Genomic DNA, 18,435 nt, shown 5'->3' with positions numbered 1-18,435 from the left:
GTCATTAACTATTTTGCAGCTAGACTTTGAATGCGCCTTCAATTAAAACCAGATGTTTTAAACAGAGAGGAGGAGGGAGGGAGGTGTGTGAGAGCTGCAGCAGCAGCCTGTTGGCTCACTGTTTAACCTATAACACAATAGTGGTTTAAAAAGCTCTGCACAGGAAGGTTATGGTCAGACTCTGTCGGTTTTTGTGTGAAAGCGCTTCTGACTGAGGAGGAAAGATGAGTAAAGAGTAAAAAGGGCTGAGCGTTGGCTCATGAGCTCCAGGAAGTCTGAAACCGCTACGTCTGCAAAAAAACCGAGAGGACTAGTGGATGGACAGAAAAAAAAAAGATCTACCCGGTTAACCTTTGAACCGTTTCCCTTTGTCCTCACAAGAAGAAGTCACAAGACAAACTGGCCGTATAACTTCACGAATGACAGAGCTAACGGTAAGCAGCAGGAGGGGAGAGTTTAGATAGTTTTGGGGGCTAATTCTGCAGTAAACAAACAGGAGAAGAAGAAGGGTCTGTGGGAAGGGAAGGTTGCTCAGAGGAGCTGGAAAGAGGGTGGTTTGTGTTGCTAAATCTATTTGGTTGTTTTCATCTTGATACTTCACTTTCAAGTTGCTAATTTCTTGCTTGTATGTTTTGCATCTAACTTAATCAGTTCACTGGTTGCTAAGTGATTAGATCCCGGAAGCCCTAATGGACCATGGGATGCTGATTAGAGGCTTAATGACAGATAAGAGTTTGTCTTTCTTTTAAAAAGGGTGGATTTATGTGACAGAGGTACAGCATTTTTCTATCAGGACAGGACACAAAGTTTGTCCTCTTGCTTGTCTTTTTTTTTTTTTCTTTTTTTTTTTTACATTGTAACTTTGGTGCAACATGCAGAACAAGGACTCTTGTTTTCAAATGCAGAAACTACAGAGCAAAGCAAGAGGGAAGACACACACACATCATGTCCTCTGTCCATTTCAGTCCAGGCTCGGATTCAGGTGTAAATGGGTGAGGAATGTAATGTTTGAACTAATGCTTTTACATGTGAATGTAGTGATGGTGTTTTGTGTCTTTTCAGCTTTGCTTTTTGTGAAGATTTTGATCTTGTTTATATAATCTATCTTTCTGTATGCTTAAAGTATGCAGATGACGTGATGAGAGTAATGTGATGATCAGTCAGAAGTAGAGAAGATAAGAAATGAGTTCTTCCTGTGTTTCATTTGTGCAATATTCCTCTCACTACATGCAGGAAAATAAAATACCTTGGCCATTTTCTCACTGATGATCTGAATGATGAAAAAGACATCTATTGACAGTGCTGTAAACTATATGCTCAGGCAAATATGTTGCTTCGTAAGTTCAGTATGTGTTCTGTAAATGTAAAATGTTCATTATTTAGAGCTTTCTGCATGCCTTTGTACGCAGCTCATCTTTGGTTTAGCTGCAAGAAAAGTAGTATGCGAAGGCTCATAGTGGCTTACAATGAAGCAATGAGTCAACTGTTTGTATCCTCTGGTATTCCTACATGTGAGGCACTTTTAAGACATTTGATGTATAATTTGATGTACTGTTTGGATGAGTCAGAGAACAGCATCATAGAGGCTTTAACCAGCCCGAGCAAGAGCTGCACTCAGTACTCATCCAGGCTGAGAAAACACTGGCGAGATAGCCTACATATGAATTGAATGATGAACTGCTGTGGTCTTATCTTGTATGTTTTTTGTTTCTTTTTCTTTTCTGTTATTGCTATGGACCCTCCTGTGGGTCTGAAATAAAGTTTGAATTGAATTTCTATTTATCTGTTAGAAACATTGCAAAGATGGAGGATGCCAAAGTTGAGATTGAAGATGGAAAGGATGAGAGCGTGGTACCAGACACAATGTATCAGTAAGTTTATACAGCCTGGGACTGCAGACAGTTTTGTACATTTATTCAGAAGAAGCATATTTACTGGTTGCTTTCTTATCTCCTTTTGCAGCAATATCCGGAAGAAGATAGCCCCATATGTTATGTCCTTTGGATTTCGGTGAGTGTGTTTCGGGATGATGATTATTTCCTTGCCTGGTAGTGTTTGATGATGCTGAAGTTTATCTGTCTATTCGTCCAGTATATTTGGGGTGATCCTGATCCTAGTGGACTTTGTGCTGGTGATTGTGGACATATCCCTGCAAACCAGGAGCAGAGAGGTTGGAGACGCCTTAGAGGCCGTGTCCCTCCTCATCTCCTTCTTCTTCCTCGCCGACGTTCTCCTGCGGGTCTATGTGGAAGGGTGAGTGAGAAAAGACATGCCTTTGCATGCAGTAGCCACTTCTAAATCTTACCTTTTGTGAAGCTTATGTTAATTATTTGCTGATAATGTGTTAGAAGGGGGATAATTCAGTCACTACTTTGTGGTGTGGCTGTAATACATTGCAATATATTGTAAACCGTACCCCAATATTCACATGTAATGTACCCGCGCCTGCACGATTGCTCGTGAATGTGAAAACAAGAAATGTGATGCAAAAATTCCCGGAATCCCTTGTCAGCAGAAATCAAGTGTGATTAGCCGTTGAACAGGAAGTTATGAAGAGGAAGCTGGACAGGAAATGTATGGCATGTTTGGGTCTGGTAGTTGGGAGACATAAAGACACACAGTGCAAGTGTCACTAGAAAAAATACTTTCTACTCTCAGATGCATACAGTTGATCTGGGCAGTTTTCTCAGCAGCATGTTAGTTGTGTTAATCATGTTGTGTCTTTTTATAGGTTCAAAGTTTACTTCAGCTCCAAGCTGAACATCGTAGACGCCTGTGTAGTGGTAATCACGCTGGTGGTCACCATGGTCTACACCTTCACTGACTTGTCAGGAGCCAGTCTCATCCCAAGGTACCTGCTTTACCCTACATCTCCCAGCTAACGGCCATGCAATATTACTAGAAATGGCACATACAGTTGTGTTAGACATTTGGTGTATTTGTAGTGGTTAAAGAATTATAAAAGGAGGCTCTGCAGGGTCCGGAGGAACATTTGAATTTTGGGTAAAGGTTTAGATTAATTTTTAATGATCCTCAAATCGATGCTCTGCTGATTTAAAGCCGCCCCCACACACACACTCATAGTCCATCCACACAGGTGTTTCCACTTAAGTTGCCTGATCAGACCTCCTCTCAGGACTGTGTACAATTAGTGCCTTCAAATGGGGTTCACAATATGAGTCCATACGAACGCCCCCCTCTTGTGGTATTCACAACCTCGTAAGTGGAAAGTTTCTGAAAGCTCAGGGTTTACGAGTTGTGACGTGTTGGCCGACGTTGACAGAAATAGCGGAGGCATTTTTCGGTGCATAATAAGTGAATATATTCATCGTATATTGTTTTTCTTGGTAATTTTATAATGGGTCTGATGGAAAATGTTGACATTCCCAACGGCCTCATCTTTTTCCTCTGGCATTATGCCTTTGCATTTCCTACATTATGTTACCCACTTGCTAGCTTGCTAAATTGTTAACCTCTGTGGCTTCTAGACGCCGACATTAACATTGCCGTTAAATTGTGTACACGACTTCCCATGTTGTCAACACAAGCTCACAAGCCTCATTTCAAGGCACCAAAACTGGGCTAAGTTAACATCTCCCTCGCTCTCCTGTTGGTGTTGTTGCACCTGTTAGGGTGGGGCCATTTACACCTCTGTCCGTATAGTTTGGGGACATCACGTAATTTCCAGCTTCCACCTTACTGTAGGTCTAATCAGCCAGGGTTCTTGAAAACACCTGTGTGGGTGTGCAATAAAAAGCCTAGATGGAGAATCCTGCGGTACAGTAGTACTCCCAAATTTCGGGCATCCTTTGATTAGATATGATAATCCGTTATTAGTCCCACGGCGGGGAAATTTGCAGAATTACAGCAGCAAAAGCGACATAAGTAAAACAACAAAACAAGACAAGATATAATAGTAAGTGAGTGCAATAAAACAATTATTTACTGCAAATATGTTGCAAGGGTGTATAATTTAATTTAATTTAATATCGTGAGATTGTGATACACAATTCTTTCTAAACTTTTCATATCAAGCAGAGTATTTCTGTAAAAAAAAAATCAGTTTTGTTTAACCTCAGACTGAACAATCTTAGTAACGTAGAATTGATTCTAACCATATTGCCTAACCCTAACATCACCCCTCAGTACCTAGAGTGCCATTAACCTTTTTATGTTAACATTAAAAAATTTTTGCATTCATTCTTCATCAGGGTGGTGACATTCCTCCGTTTCCTGAGAATACTAATCCTGGTGAGGGTTTTCAGACTGGCAGCTCAGAGAAAAGAGCTGGAGAAGGTCACCAGGAGGATGGTAAGGTCATCACCATTAATGTATAGATGATGCATAGAAAATGATGAATACCTAATGCAGTGTCTAATGTAGATGTTCAGTGGAGTCTTCTGGAGGAATGTAGCTGTGTAGAATTAGGGTTGCCATCAAGAGAGAAGATGTCTACTACTTCCTGATCATTGACTTGTTATTTTTCCTCAGGTTTCTGAGAACAAGCGGCGTTATCAAAAGGATGGATTTGACCTTGATCTTACCTATGTCACAGGTAGTTGTTACATGCTGTGTAATGCAAAAAAGAATACCATAAATGCGTGTCAGAAAATACATATATATGACTAAAAAAGTGTTTGCATCTTTACCCACTTTTTTTAGATCGTGTCATCGCCATGTCTTTCCCCTCCTCCGGGAAGCAGTCATTCTACAGGAATCCAATCAAGGTAAGTCCGACACAACCAAAGGTACACTTTAGATAGTTTCAATCCAATGAAACTATCTAAAGTTTCACCCAATTTCATTATGAATCCATTCATAGGCACTATTGTTACAAGGAACTTCCAACATAAAGTAGACCCACAGACCTTACACACACACACAGGTGTTTTAACCTCCTCTCTGTGTAGGAGGTGGCGAGGTTCCTGGACACTAAACACGAAGGCCACTATAAAGTTTACAACCTGTGCAGTAAGTCAGCACCTCCTCTCGTCACATGTACTCCTTTTTATTGAGCACCACACAAACCATGTCAATATCATCTTTTGTTTTCCAGGTGAGAAAGGCTACGACCCCCAGTTCTTCCACTATAAGGTCGAACGGGTGTTCATCGATGACCACAACGTCCCCTCGTTGGAGTGAGTAACATATTCTGTGTGATGTTGTGTTTCACCTCTCCCATTTGTTTGTCATTGTACTGAAGCACTTTAGATTACAGCTACACAAGAGGCCCATTTGTTATTATGGTAAATGACACTTAAATTTCCCTGTATGGTGTCAATAAAGTTTCTTATCTTATTTTAAAAAGCACTTTTGCAGTGTTTTCTAGGCGTGTGTACTGACTACGAATTCAAACACACACAGAAACTGGATGTATCAATACGGGTTGTACAGTAGTTTGCCAGCTTATCTCAATTTCTTTATCATCGTTTGTTCTACTACTGTATCTGTCTCAGGGACATGTTGAAATACACAGCAAACGTGAGGGAGTGGATGTCTGCTGATCCCCAAAACGTCATTGCTATTCACTGCAAAGGAGGGAAAGGTGACGCCAAAGCTCCCGACTTGTTTCATTATCATTTTGTAAATGAGTTTAACAAAGATATTATTTTGCTGGTACAGTTGCTGAAAGTGTGTAACTTTCACTCTTAGTTCACCCCTCCACTGCTCTCTTTCACAGGACGCACAGGTACTATGGTGTGCACCTGGTTTATTGACAGTGACCAGTTTGAGAGTGCACAGGTACGTGTCAGTTTGTTAAAGTAAGGGTTAATGAATAAGCAAAAACATTTTCAAACACTTCCTTAACATTAATTTCTGTTTGTCCACCAGGACAGTCTGGAGTATTTTGGTGAGAGGAGGACGGACAAGAGTCGGAGCTCCAAGTTTCAGGGAGTGGAGACTCCCTCTCAGGTTAGAACAAGACACTCGGGGGCCAAACTAACAAAGATTATTTTTAATAGAGGCATTTATTTAGAACTTTTACCATTTTAGGACTTTGGCTAGAATTCAAAAGAAGCCTAACTGGCGCCTCTCAGTGGTAGTATGAACAATTATACTATGGCAGACAGATGGGGTGAAAGCAACAAATAGACACTCTTCTACAAACAATAATTTATGCCATCAAAATAGTTTGAAAGATACTGCAATCTCTACCAGTATCATAATTCAGTTATTTTCAAAGTGGAGGCCCAGGCCCCCTTTGGGGCCACCAGGGGGCAGCAGGGGGGCCTCAGCAAATTAGAGAGAATTTGTGGGGGAAATGCAAAAGATTATATATTTACAAATTATTGTAAATATAATATATAACATACCCGAATCTTATTTGGCCTTGGTATGGAAAAGTTTGGGAACCCCTGTCATAATTTACCATATATACAGTATATAATATATATTTGTATTATGTCCATGCAGTATGTTTCATACATTTAGCATATCTACACTTGCTAAAAGATCATTGACAGTTTAAGACGGTTTGAATGGATCGTCAGTAGAGAAAAGGAATATGAGATTTCCTCATAAAACCTCAGACAACTGAGTCACCGGGTGCAGATGTTTTAGCGTTGTGTATGTGTGAACCACAGAGCCGGTACGTGGGGTACTACGAGATCATGAAGACCAAGTTCAACAGGCAGCTGCCTCCGCCTAAAAGCTTCAGCATCAAGAGCATCCGCATCCACTCCATAGCAGGTAAAACCCAGCAAACCAGCAGGGCAACTTTATCCTTTAAATACAGTATCTCTTTGTGTCCACGTTAATATCTGCTTTTTTTTTTTGTTGCTGTCACTCAGGTGTGGGTAAAGGTGATGGGAGTGATCTCAAGGTGAAGATAATTGTGAGGAAAGTGCTGGTGTTTCAATGCGTGTGTGCCAAACAGGAGAACTGCAAAGTAAGTGTCACACACTCCGCACCGTGCACTCACCACGTCTCGCTGATTTATTTGTTGAATGCGTATTTCTTTCTTAGGTATTTCCTGATGTGGGCAGTAATGCAACAGTCATCAGCCTACAGAATGGACCTGTGGTTGACGGGGATGTGAAGGTCATGTTTGAATCCAGCGCTGTGAGTGCTTGCATTTGACAGCTTCAAACTATATGTATGTAAGTAAAGCTGGTGTTTAGCCTGAGTGTCTTATGATTCATCATTTCCTCTCAGGGTCTTCCAAAAGGATACGAAGATGTTCCATTCTACTTCTGGTTCAATACCTCCTTCATAGAGGACAACAGGTTTGTTTTCTGATGCAATTATTTCATTAGCTCAAGACTTTTCATACTGTTCTGACATAAGTGCTGACTGCGACCTCTCCACAGGCTGTTTCTACCCAGAGATGAGCTGGACAACCCACACAAACCAAAGACCTGGGACCTGTACAAGGAGGACTTTGGTGTCACGATGCTTTTCTCAGAACCACAATAAAAATCCCTTTAGAAAGATGAAGAGGATTAAATGGCTTGTTACAGTTGTACTTTTAATGATGGATGGTGAGCAGTAATTGGTAGATTGAACACTGACTCTAAAAATGAGTTCATAGAGAGGCCTAAAATGACTTATGATCAAATGATTTTGAGGGCAGTGGAGTCCTCCACGCAGTCAAATCATGTAGACTGCAGAGTTGCTCTGATGAGTCGTGGCACTTAGACTGAAATTTATAATGGAGGGATATGTGAAGAATTACCATTAAATAATGTTGTGTCTTCCGGTGAATTAGTTTCTGTATGCGTGGTGACTCTTTGGTGTGTCCTAAAATAGAATTTAAAAAATCTGAAATAGAATCAGAAAAACATTTGCACCTGATGAAATTCTAATGCTGAAAGGTTGGGCTCTATTTGTCTTTGACACAGTCTTGAACTACTCCCCCCAGTGCCATTATTAGTTATTAGAAGTATTTAGTTCAGGGCTGTCAATCGATCAAAATATTTAATCGCATGATTGTCCATAGTTAATTGCGATTAATCATGCAAAGTAATATCTGAGTCCTAGAACCTTGTTCTGAGTGTCTGTATCTTCAAACAAGAAAGAAAAGTTGCTGCACTAGAATAATGAAAATGTTTAATACATAAATGATAGGGTTGTCAATCGATTAAAATATGTAATCGTGATAATTTGCATGATTAATTGTCATTAATCGCAAATTAATTGCACATTTTTTATCTGTTCAAAATGTACCTTAAAGGGAGATTTGTCAAGTACTTGACCTGCTCCATCATTATGAGTCACATTGACCCCGAAACATATTTTGAGTTATCTATCTGACTGTAAAGAGGAAAGTCTCAGCTTTATGGCAATACCAAGATTATCTTTCTACGCCAAATATTCAATGAGATATGCTCTTTCAAAGTTCGACTGTCATGAAACATTACTTTTGAGAAAAAGGGCATTAAAGATAAGAATTCATTTTCAGCCATTTTTTGCATTGATTAAAACACATTTATTAAGACTCAAGTCTAAATGAACACAATATGTTTTGGTCAAAAGTGACACCCAACATTTCATAATGTAGCCTACACATACCTTCATGCATACATGTGCACATAGTCACGAGCACGTGATGTGCACGTGACTATGTGCACGCGTATGACCACAAGCAGTACAGTAGATAGGGCTAGAAGTCCATGTAGAAAAGAATCCAAAATGTATGGAATAAAATTTATAAAATATAAAAAAATATACTGTACATATGATATAATATATAGTATATATGTTTATTTCAATATAATAATTATATGAAGAATACATAATTACAAATATTAAATATGGAGCCATGTGCACACAGGTACATGCACAAACTTACAAGTCCATATCCAAACAATAAAAAAACATACTAGAAAATGGATAGCATATGAACAAATATTATGTACATATTATGTATGTACAATATTATATAAAATAATACATAATAGAAATATAGATATAATAGAAAGACTATGAAATGTGGTGCCTGTACTCATTCTGCTGGCTTCTTCTGCAGCTCACTGTATCCTTTGACAGGGTCATATGGGAGCTGATCTTCTCAAGGAGATCCAGATGTTTCTCATCTACAAAATGACATAAAGTGAAAAGCATAAAGTGAAAAATCAAGTCATCTCAAAGATTTTAGGCTGGCTAAATCATGTTGAATCATTGTTGAATGAGGCCTGATCATTATCATATTAATACAGCCCTATATTCAGAAACATAGCCTATTCACCATGTGATATCAGATTAATATACAACATATCATTTTACTATATGTTAAGCTATTTCTTTTGCTATTTAAAATGATATCCTCACCTTTTGTGTCTCTCACAGCAACCCTGTCTGTCCCTGTCCCTGTCTCCTAGAAATTACATTTGTATATTGTTTTCATAAAACCTGGTGTGGTGAGGAGGTAACAGCTGCCTGGATTATGTTCAGATACAACGCTTCTTTCAATGAATTAAACACTTCACAACATTTCCCTTTTAATAATAATAGTTTCTAGGAGACAGACACCTGAGAGACATACCTGAGACAGACAGACACCTCAGAGACACACATGAGACAGACAGACACCTATAGACTACACACACTGACACACACATTATTAGCTGCTATTAATGCTTCTTAGCCTGCTCTATAGTGATTTAAAAGTCTTTAAAACAAACGGATAAAATAAGGATAGTGTAGTTTAACTATAAGAACTTACCATCAGTCATTTCTTTCATTTGGTCGGGTCTTCTCTCCATCTCCTCCGGAGTAGAGAGCGGCGCTGTTTTACAGTTTGCAGCTACACTGGTACTCCCGGCCGGGCGATCTCAGTCTCTATAACACTGTCCTGATTTAATAACTATAATCAGAGACACTGTGTGCCATCATCGGCTCAGCCATGAGTGGAATATCTTCCTCCTCGCCTTCCTCCAACTCTCTTTCTCCGTCCTGATCAGCTGATTGAGAGCTAGCCTAGCCTCTAGCGTTAGCAGGGCGTCCGACCCATACCCGGCGCACCCGCTGTCCTCATCACCCGGTGCGGTGAAATAATCTGAATTTAAGTCGGTCCAGTTGTCGTCAGATATAGCACCTCTAACAGGAATTTAATTTAAAAGTCGAGCGATGTTTTCCTCACGTGAATTCATCTTGTCAAGCCCGTTATCTCCTCTGTCAACCAGCTCTATTGAGCCGAGTCAATACAGCAGACTTCCGGTAAAAACTTTATGACAACTTATGTTTAAGAGCTTCAAAACTAGACTTATCATTTGAATTTTACATCGATTCTTACTTTGTATTAAAGCTGAGACTTTATTTATTCAGAAACGCATAAAAAAACAAAACAACCCAAAACACACTTTTTCATAAAAAAACGTGTTTTTACAAGAATGCGCTGCCGCGACATCCGACTCATTTTGATAGAGCGGGTCACTAATACTCTTATCAACATGGGAGTGGGCAAATATGCTTGCTTTATGCAAATGTTTGTATATATTTTTTATTGGAAAGCAATTATCAACACAATGACAAATATTGTCCAGAAACCCTCACAGGTACTGCATTTAGTATAAAAACAATATGCTCAAATCATAACATGACAAACTCAAGCCCAACAAGCAACAACAGCTGTCAGTGTGCTGACTTGACTGACTTGCCCCAAACTGCATGTGATTATCATAAAGTGGGCATGTCTGTAAAGGGGAGACTCGTGGGTACCCATAGAACCTATTTTCATTCACATATCTGGAGGTCAGAGGTCAAAGGATTTCAAGGAGAGGAAAACATGCACGTTCTCAAAATTGTTTGTGGTGCTGGGAGTAGATCCCCTCCAACATGTACTTTTTCAAAAAGGTCAAAGGACCCCTTTGAAAGTGCCAGTTTTTCTTCGCCAAAATTTAGCGTAAGTTTGGAGTGTTATTTAGCCTCCTTCACTAGTAAGGTATTATGACATGGTTGGTACCGATGGATTCCTTAATTTAAATATATTTACATTAATGTGTTCAAGATTAGTGGCGTTAAAACAAATTTGCGTTAATGTATTATCACATTAACTTTGACAGCCCTCATTTAGTCAATTTGAAACTATCCATTTTTCTAATGCACCATGTGGTTTAGTGAATGGAATCAGACAGATAATGTCCTCAGTGAAGCAACAGTGGAAACCACAGAGAAGTTTACGGTTTCTTTCAGTTACTGCAAGAAGGGGATCACTTTTGATGTGAATGTTGGCACTTTGGATTATTGTTCATCTGTATGTGACTTATACATGTACAGTATTTGCCATTTCAGAGGACAACTAGGCACCAGATAAACTGTTTTTATTACAATATAAAAAGCAGTTGAAAGTATGTTTTGACTTTTACTTTTTAATTTATACTTCACCTCACAGCAAACACAAAACAAGCAGACATGAGTATCAGATTACATCTTTAATTCATCATTTATACAATCTCATTAAATCATTGCTCATTTTTACAAGGTACATTACTTGTCATGCTCATGACACGCCACAGTTCGCATAGACCAAGAGCTGAGAGCCTTCTCGTGCTCGTCACACTCTTGAGTCTATCAAACCTGGACAGTAACTAGCCGACAAACAATTAAAGTGCAGACAGAAGTAAACCTCGATGAGAAATATGATTCCTTGTTTAGGTTTGAAGACGTCTTTGCTGAGGCAAATTAAGGTAAATACTTTACTGACCTAAATCCCCACAAAAAAGTGCTGACGACGGAAGACAAAATGATTGAGTGAAGATGCTCTGTTCTGCGTAGAAACACACCGCAAAGCTCAAACCTGAGAAGTGATGGCTGAGATCCATTCATCCACCACATTCAGTAACGTAAGGGGCCAACTGATATGCTTTACAATGCATTGTGGGACAGACCAAGAAGGACACCCGGTACAATAGAAATCATGATCCACAATCCACCTAATACTTCTGTGCTTTTCAAGTAAACAGAACACCTTTCGGGACTACTTCATGCAGTCTTTACGACATTGGCATTGCAAAACAGCAGTCAACAAACCCAAAAACCTGCTACAATCATAATCGGATGTTTTCTAAAAACATTACTGATAACACAAGGCATATCTGAGATCTCTTCAGACAATGTGAGGTTCATGATATCCACCTAAACTGCCAGAGTAATGACTACTAGCTCAAGTGCTTTATGTTATCAAACAAATACAACAATCCTTGTTGACCAAACCAGCAACAGGAAAAATACACTTTTTGGCTCAATTTCATATTTGGTCATGGTGCTTTTTCGTCACCCAGACATCCAGTTCAAACCTCCAGAGGTCAACAGAGGGTTTTTCTGGCCGCCCGTGCCAAGCTTCCTCCAAACCCATTGAAGAGGTCGCACTGCTCCAGCTCGTCGTACCGCCCGCTATGCAAGAAGCACAGCAATGAGGTTTTGCATGTCTCCTTGCACGGCTCTGACACGTGTCCTTTGTGTCTGAAGTACCAGAACTTCTGGAACATCTGGTCATCTTTGACAAAGGTCTGCAGCATCCCGTCGTAGTCGGAAGGGAACAGACTGGTCAGACCGTACGCCTCGGTGGCGCGGTACAGCAGTGTCCATTTGGGGTTCTGTTCTGGGCTACCTGGCGCTTCCGGACTGTGGTTGACCTCTGTGAGGTTGAGGATGTAGGTCTCGTGGTCGAGCACCAGCCGAGAGCTGCCTTGGTAGTTCCCATCCACATAGTAGACACGGAAACCTGTAAAGAGAAAAATTATGTTTTTTTTTTAAGCTGTGCGTTGCTTCTAAAATGTTGAGAGTTCAACAACTCAACTAGTTTATGAACTCACCTGGGTTCAGATTAATGTAAGTCGTGACACTGGGAGCAATGAATGCCACTCCCAATGGGCGGGTCATGGTTGCCTCGTCATAAAACATCTGGAACTCATCCAGGTGTGTGTGGCCAAAAAACTGTCCAGTAACTGTACTTTCATACCTGAAAGAAAAAAAAAAAAAAAAAAAAAAAAATAGGATGTTAAACGAGAAAGCTTTTTAACTTCTGTCACGTGTCTTCTAATTGGTAGGTTGCAAAAGGTTAGGATGTTGCATGCAGCTACTTAAACAGCAGTAGGTCAATGATCTTCAAAAAAGAACAACTTCCATATTCATTAACTAAAGCATACACGCATCTGATCCGTCCATGCAAACATAGAGGAAGTGTAACAAGCGTTGCTAAATAATACGTCAACCATGTTTATTTGACTAAAATCATCTTCACATGCAAATTATCCCAAGAGCCCCAGACTACTGATACTATGGATGGACATACTGTACCATATACTGGCATTACACTTAAAGTAGATGGCAGCTACAATAGACAGCAGTATATACACTACTGTGGAACACTTAATTTCCCCAATGTCAAAATCAATAGTCTGAAACTGCTATTGACAGTCACATTTCAGAACTTGGTGTGTTCTCCTCAGGGAATCAGTAAACAGGACACAAAAACAAGAAGTACCGCTAGTTCAATTGTCTTGGCTGCACTACAACTTTGATTTCTAACAGTTCTGGGGATTCTGCATCTTTAGGTTTAAATGATAAATGTCGCTACCTGTTGATGATGTGATAGTAGTTCCAGCTCCAGCTGCCAAGACACAGGCCAGGTGGAATGTGACCAATGATATGTACCTAAATAAAAGAGGAGGACACACCACGTAGAAGAAGATTATAGCACTAATAAAACATGTTTTACTGCAATCGCATGACTGTAGGGAGGTAAAATGAGAAAGACAGAGTCATGAAGCACGTGGCAAAAAGTGAGACCTGAGCCTCGTTTATACCACCCAACGTCTTCGGTCATCTTTTTTTTTTTTTTGCTGCTCTGCTCACCTTCTCTCCCTTGTCCTCGCTGGCCTGGAGAATATGGACCAGCCACTGCAGCTGGTTAGCGGGATCTGTGGAGTTCACCATCAGCCAGAAGTTTTCTCGAGCACAAAAGTTCATGTTGAGAGAGACCACCCTCAGACCAGGCTGAATCGCCACTGTGTAGAATCCTCCGTACCTGGAATTACATCCAAAGACATAGTTAAAAGGACTCAGAAAGGCTAATTCAGCTCTGGGGGTTGACCATAAAAACTCCAAACCCTCTTTATAGGGAACAATATTCTGAAAAATTTTACCATTGTGACCACAATAACTGGGAAGGACAAACATCTGACATAAACAGTTTATGATCTAAAGCTTGCTTTTTACTTAACAACAGCACCTACAGGGTGGCTCAGCCTGCACTAAACATTGACCCGCTAAACATTTAGATATAATACAAATGATGAACCTCAAAGTCTTCAAAGCCTGCTCTGGTAACCATGGTTTCCATTCCTCTGCCATTGTATCGTAGAGCCAGGCGGAGGATCTGTTGCCATGAACAAAGGGGGGTGGGAAGCTGTTGACAGGCGTACTCTCGTGGTTCCCTACAGCAGGGTAAACCGTCACGTTAGGTCCCAGGTGTCTGGACACAAGACAGGAGGAAGAGGCGAGAGTCAGTAGCTGTTTGGATCAAATCCAGAGGCCCGTACTATGAAGCAGTATACATTTCCTTGCGTTACTTTGCTACTGGTACTTTTGTGTATGCGGTTGGTGACTATAAAATATGAAAGTAAGCCTACTTACCACCAGTGGTGGAAGAAGTACTCACATATTCTACTTAAGTAAAAGTAGTAATACTACAGTATAGCAATACTTTATTATAAGTCCCGCATTCAAAATCTTACTAATGTAAAAATAAACAAGTATTAGTAGCATCAAAATATACTTAAAGTACCAAAAGTACTCATTATGCAGATTGGTCCACTTCAGAATAATGTATTGGATTATATTTATTAATGGATTAACATGTAAAAACTTTAAAGTTGAAGCTGGTAAAAGGTGAGGCTAACTTTTACTAGCCTATATACACTGACAGGTAGCAGTCAAGTCTTTATCCATAATAATACATCATCATTTATTTGTTGATTGTATGTTGGATTATTAATCTGAATCTGCAGAATAAGTGCAGCTGTCAAATAAATGTTGTGGGAGTGAAAAGTACAATATTTCCTTCTGAATTGTAGTTAAGTATAACGTAGCAGAAAATGGAAATACTCAAGTAAATTACAAGTACTTCAACATTGTAGGCCTACTGCTGCATTTGGCAGCTGCAATTGTTACTTCGAGTCTGGATTTATGTGTTTAACTTCTTTGTATTTGTCTAATATTATAGTTTGCAGTAGACTTGTCCATGTTTGCATGTGGTCATACGCTACAAACACCGCCCCTTTTATGTGAACGCACTCATGGGCTAGATTGGGAAACCCTAAGTTGACTTACCCAGCTGATAACCGCTTAGCGTGATTGTGGTTGTTAGGGTTAGTGAAGCCTGATAGCGAGAAGATATCCTGAGCATGTTGAACGTGCCCTCGTAGTACAGGTTTTTTAAGTCAACGCATGACAAACATTCGACACAAAGCAGCATCAAAAAACATCCCGAATGTTATCAACGTGTTTGACATAGTTTAAGTTATTCTATTAAAAACTACTCTGATCATTATGTGGTATGTAAAAGGAGCAATTATGTAAATCCTAAAGGGAAATTACTTGTGGATGAGCCTGGAGATGACTGTGAGCTCTGACAGCTGCTGTTTCCTGGTCTGTGACCAAACATTGTGCGCCGGTATGTCTCCGGTCCAGTACACCCAGTCCCAGGGTCCGTCTCTGGCAACGTTTTCCAGGAGGTTCTCCACCGTCCGGTGAGGCAGGTCACATTTACTGTAGGTTCCCCAGTACCCAGCCTGCCTCCGCCTCCAGCTGGGAGAGCCTGAGTCGTTACGACAACACAGAGGGTGCTTGCAGTCTGCGGCGCTGCCGGCTGCATACTCCTGTCAGTGGAGAGGATTATTTTTAGAAGCCGATCCAAAACAAAGGTCAGGTGACCAAAATCCCTCTAGTTAGCCATTCCAAACTTCCTGAGAAAACGGCAACTTTACCGTCAAGTAAATCAGTAACTTTTGTTTTTGGAGAGTAGAAGAGGTGAGAGGGTGGTCCTTGATTTTTTTTTACTATACACTAATATGAAACAGCATTTAATGCACACACTTTGTGAGAGACAAACTTTGAGGCACTATAAGAAAATCTAACATGTTATTATCACACATGTAAAGAACCAGTAAAGAACCAGATTTACCAGTACCAAACTGTGTACCAGATTATTTCAGTTTCAATTCTGCTTTGGCTCTCAAGGACACTCACCTTGTCCCAGTGGATGTCCGTTAGAAACAGGACCCTGCTCTTTGGAGAACCAGGTTTGGGAGGAGAGGGTGGTGTAACGGGGGGCTTAGCGACCTTTGGCAGGGTGATGTTCCAGGAGGCGTAGATGTCAAATTTGCCGCAGGAAGGGCCCACAAGCACGGCGCAGGCTTCGGTGGGCCACAGCAAGGACTGCTGCAGAGCCCGGATGAAGTCGTCCCTGAACAACTCCGTTATTTCTCGACACACCTGCTCATCAGCCAGATGGAGACGGATGCACGCCTCGCCTACTGCGCGAGCCACTCGCTCTTCATTCGCATCAGCCTAGGAAGAGAGGTAACAAAGGAAGTGAAAATACAACTCAACGTAGCCGATTCTGAAAATTCCTTAGACACGACGCATCGCTGACTGATGTCAAAACTACAAACTTCCTGAAAAACGAACCAAGGCTGGAATCAGTTTGAATCTAAAATGCCAACTTCCTCGACCACAACGTAACGCTCGACATCATGCACAAGTCACTCTTAGATGCGTGCAGCATTTAAGTGCATTTACACTTTCTATTTGAATCAAAATCTGGCCAGATTAGAAGGCCTGTTTTTGAGATCAAACAGCTGTTGGACGACAGGATCACTTGAGGTCAACAAAGAGACCATATGATCAAAATGTCTCACGGGTGTTTTTGTGCTAAATCAGCACCAGGAGATATAGAAATAGATGAGATTTTCAAGGGGCAAAACAAGAACTGGACATTTCTCCATATGGGGGCCTTTTAGGGTCACATTTGTTTGCAAACTGAAGTAACCCTATATAAGTAAGTCACAGTAAAACACAGTTAACGTATATTAAATGCAGTCTATAAGTAGTATGTTTGCACAGAGCAACAGGAAGTGAAACACTCATTTATTTTTACCATCTTAACTCTACGCATAATATCCCAATTTTCAATAAATAAATGATCTTGAATTCAATATATTCAAATTGAGAGAAGCTGCAACAATCAGTGACATCTAACAAGGAGTTCAAGCAACCGTTTAGGTTAGAAATCTTTGATGCAAGCAAGCAAACAAAAGAGGAACACCATGATGCATTTTAAAAAAAAAAAAAAGTGTTACCCTTTCATTTTCATATATCGACATCGCGGTAAATTCTGACACCACCGTATATATTTTGAACTTTTATACTGTAAAATTGCAAACTCTTAATAGATTAAAAAAAAAAAAAAAAAAAAATTAAATCAATCTTGTCATGAAGGTTTTTGTTGAAATTGATTAAGGTGGGTAGAGGCCTAGTAGTGATTCAACTTTATGTTGGAGGCTGTAGTTTGTGGTGAATTGTTTAGTGTGAGGTGTATAGTCTCACATCTTTATATAAACTAGAAGGGAACAAAATATTAGATAGTACAAAACATCTCTCAATATTATGCAACACCACCAAAAATAGAGCCTCCAGAGTGACCCTTAAGTTAAATCAACACCTCTCAGTCGCAACGCAAACTGAACAATATACCCCTTATTATGAAGGTTGGATACAAAGCATAGAACTTTTTCATTGCATACTTCACAGTGTCCTCTTTAGTAGCCTGTAGTGAGAAAACATGTTCACAATTTACCAGAAGTGCGATATCAAGGATGGTGAAGACAGCTTTGCACACAGGGCAGGTGACATTCTTCCAATCAAATCCGACACTTTGGTGAGTGAACTGCTCCATGATCACCAGCCTGTGCTGCTCTGAGGTCGGTGCCGGGTGACTGGAGCCCAACAGTGGCAGCATGAACACCAGAGAGCCGGTTAGGAGCAGCAGCAGCGTGGGGAGCTTCATTGTCCTGAGTGAGAGACAGCAGAGAACTGTTTGTTCTGAAAAGGGACGTGAAGCAGCGTGAAGGAAGTAACACTTAAGAGGTGTAATTTAGAAGAAATGACTCACACATAAACACCCACAAAACTAGTTTGGCTTCGACACAAAACAGGCTAATAAAGTAGCGAGCTAGCTGCTCTTTTGACACAGTACCTCCAAAACAAAGTGCAGACCGGAGGGTCGTCGTCGTCTTCCCCCTGGAGAGGTGAACTACAGGCGGGTCAGGAGATTCAACACAGCCTCGCTTCTACTGTGTGCTCGTCGGTCTGTTGCTGCTTGTTATGATGTGTGGAGCTCTCGGCTCGGTCTTGTGAAAGGCACAGCAGGTCAGCTGACTCGTCACGTGTCACACTTCCAAGCACATTTTGTATCAAGCTGCACAGCTGGTT

General features: G+C 40.5%; 2 protein-coding genes and 1 long non-coding RNA gene across 4 annotated transcripts; 1 reads left to right on the top strand and 2 right to left on the bottom strand.

Annotated features, from left to right (window-relative positions):
• The first annotated feature begins 169 nt into the window (after nt 1-169).
• On the top strand, nt 170-7,704 carry tpte (transmembrane phosphatase with tensin homology). 2 transcript variants are annotated; one of them, XM_074611828.1, is made up of 19 exons: nt 170-434; nt 906-992; nt 1,791-1,871; nt 1,963-2,010; nt 2,092-2,253; nt 2,732-2,851; nt 4,212-4,311; nt 4,492-4,555; nt 4,663-4,727; nt 4,911-4,971; nt 5,057-5,138; nt 5,457-5,545; nt 5,681-5,742; nt 5,833-5,913; nt 6,585-6,690; nt 6,792-6,889; nt 6,967-7,062; nt 7,156-7,226; nt 7,311-7,704. In XM_074611828.1, the coding sequence occupies exons 2-19, from the start codon at nt 946-948 to the stop codon at nt 7,414-7,416; spliced, it is 1,539 nt and encodes a 512-aa protein (XP_074467929.1). In that variant the 5' UTR covers nt 170-434; nt 906-945; the 3' UTR covers nt 7,417-7,704. The 2 variants fall into 2 exon arrangements, with proteins under 2 accessions (XP_074467929.1, XP_074467930.1); XM_074611829.1 differs by lacking the exon at nt 906-992 and having other exon boundaries at nt 296-434.
• A 1,150-nt stretch (nt 7,705-8,854) lies between these two features.
• On the bottom strand, nt 8,855-9,943 carry LOC141752735 (uncharacterized). The gene is made up of 3 exons (XR_012590331.1): nt 9,665-9,943; nt 9,271-9,316; nt 8,855-9,035 (listed from the first exon to the last, which is right to left on the bottom strand). It is a non-coding gene; the product is annotated as an uncharacterized LOC141752735 (long non-coding RNA).
• A 1,416-nt stretch (nt 9,944-11,359) lies between these two features.
• Nucleotides 11,360-18,358, bottom strand: smpd1 (sphingomyelin phosphodiesterase 1). The gene is made up of 9 exons (XM_074611826.1): nt 18,200-18,358; nt 17,801-18,014; nt 16,192-16,512; nt 15,541-15,821; nt 14,243-14,416; nt 13,798-13,969; nt 13,520-13,596; nt 12,756-12,901; nt 11,360-12,664 (listed from the first exon to the last, which is right to left on the bottom strand). The coding sequence occupies exons 2-9, from the start codon at nt 18,008-18,010 to the stop codon at nt 12,246-12,248; spliced, it is 1,800 nt and encodes a 599-aa protein (XP_074467927.1). The 5' UTR covers nt 18,011-18,014; nt 18,200-18,358; the 3' UTR covers nt 11,360-12,245.
• Nucleotides 18,359-18,435: the final 77 nt, after the last annotated feature.

Source organism: Sebastes fasciatus, chromosome 16, assembly GCF_043250625.1.
Source record: "Sebastes fasciatus isolate fSebFas1 chromosome 16, fSebFas1.pri, whole genome shotgun sequence".
NCBI lineage: Eukaryota > Metazoa > Chordata > Actinopteri > Perciformes > Sebastidae > Sebastes > Sebastes fasciatus.
Note: the sequence above shows the minus strand (reverse complement) of the source record. Positions and strands in the feature narration are given on the sequence as shown.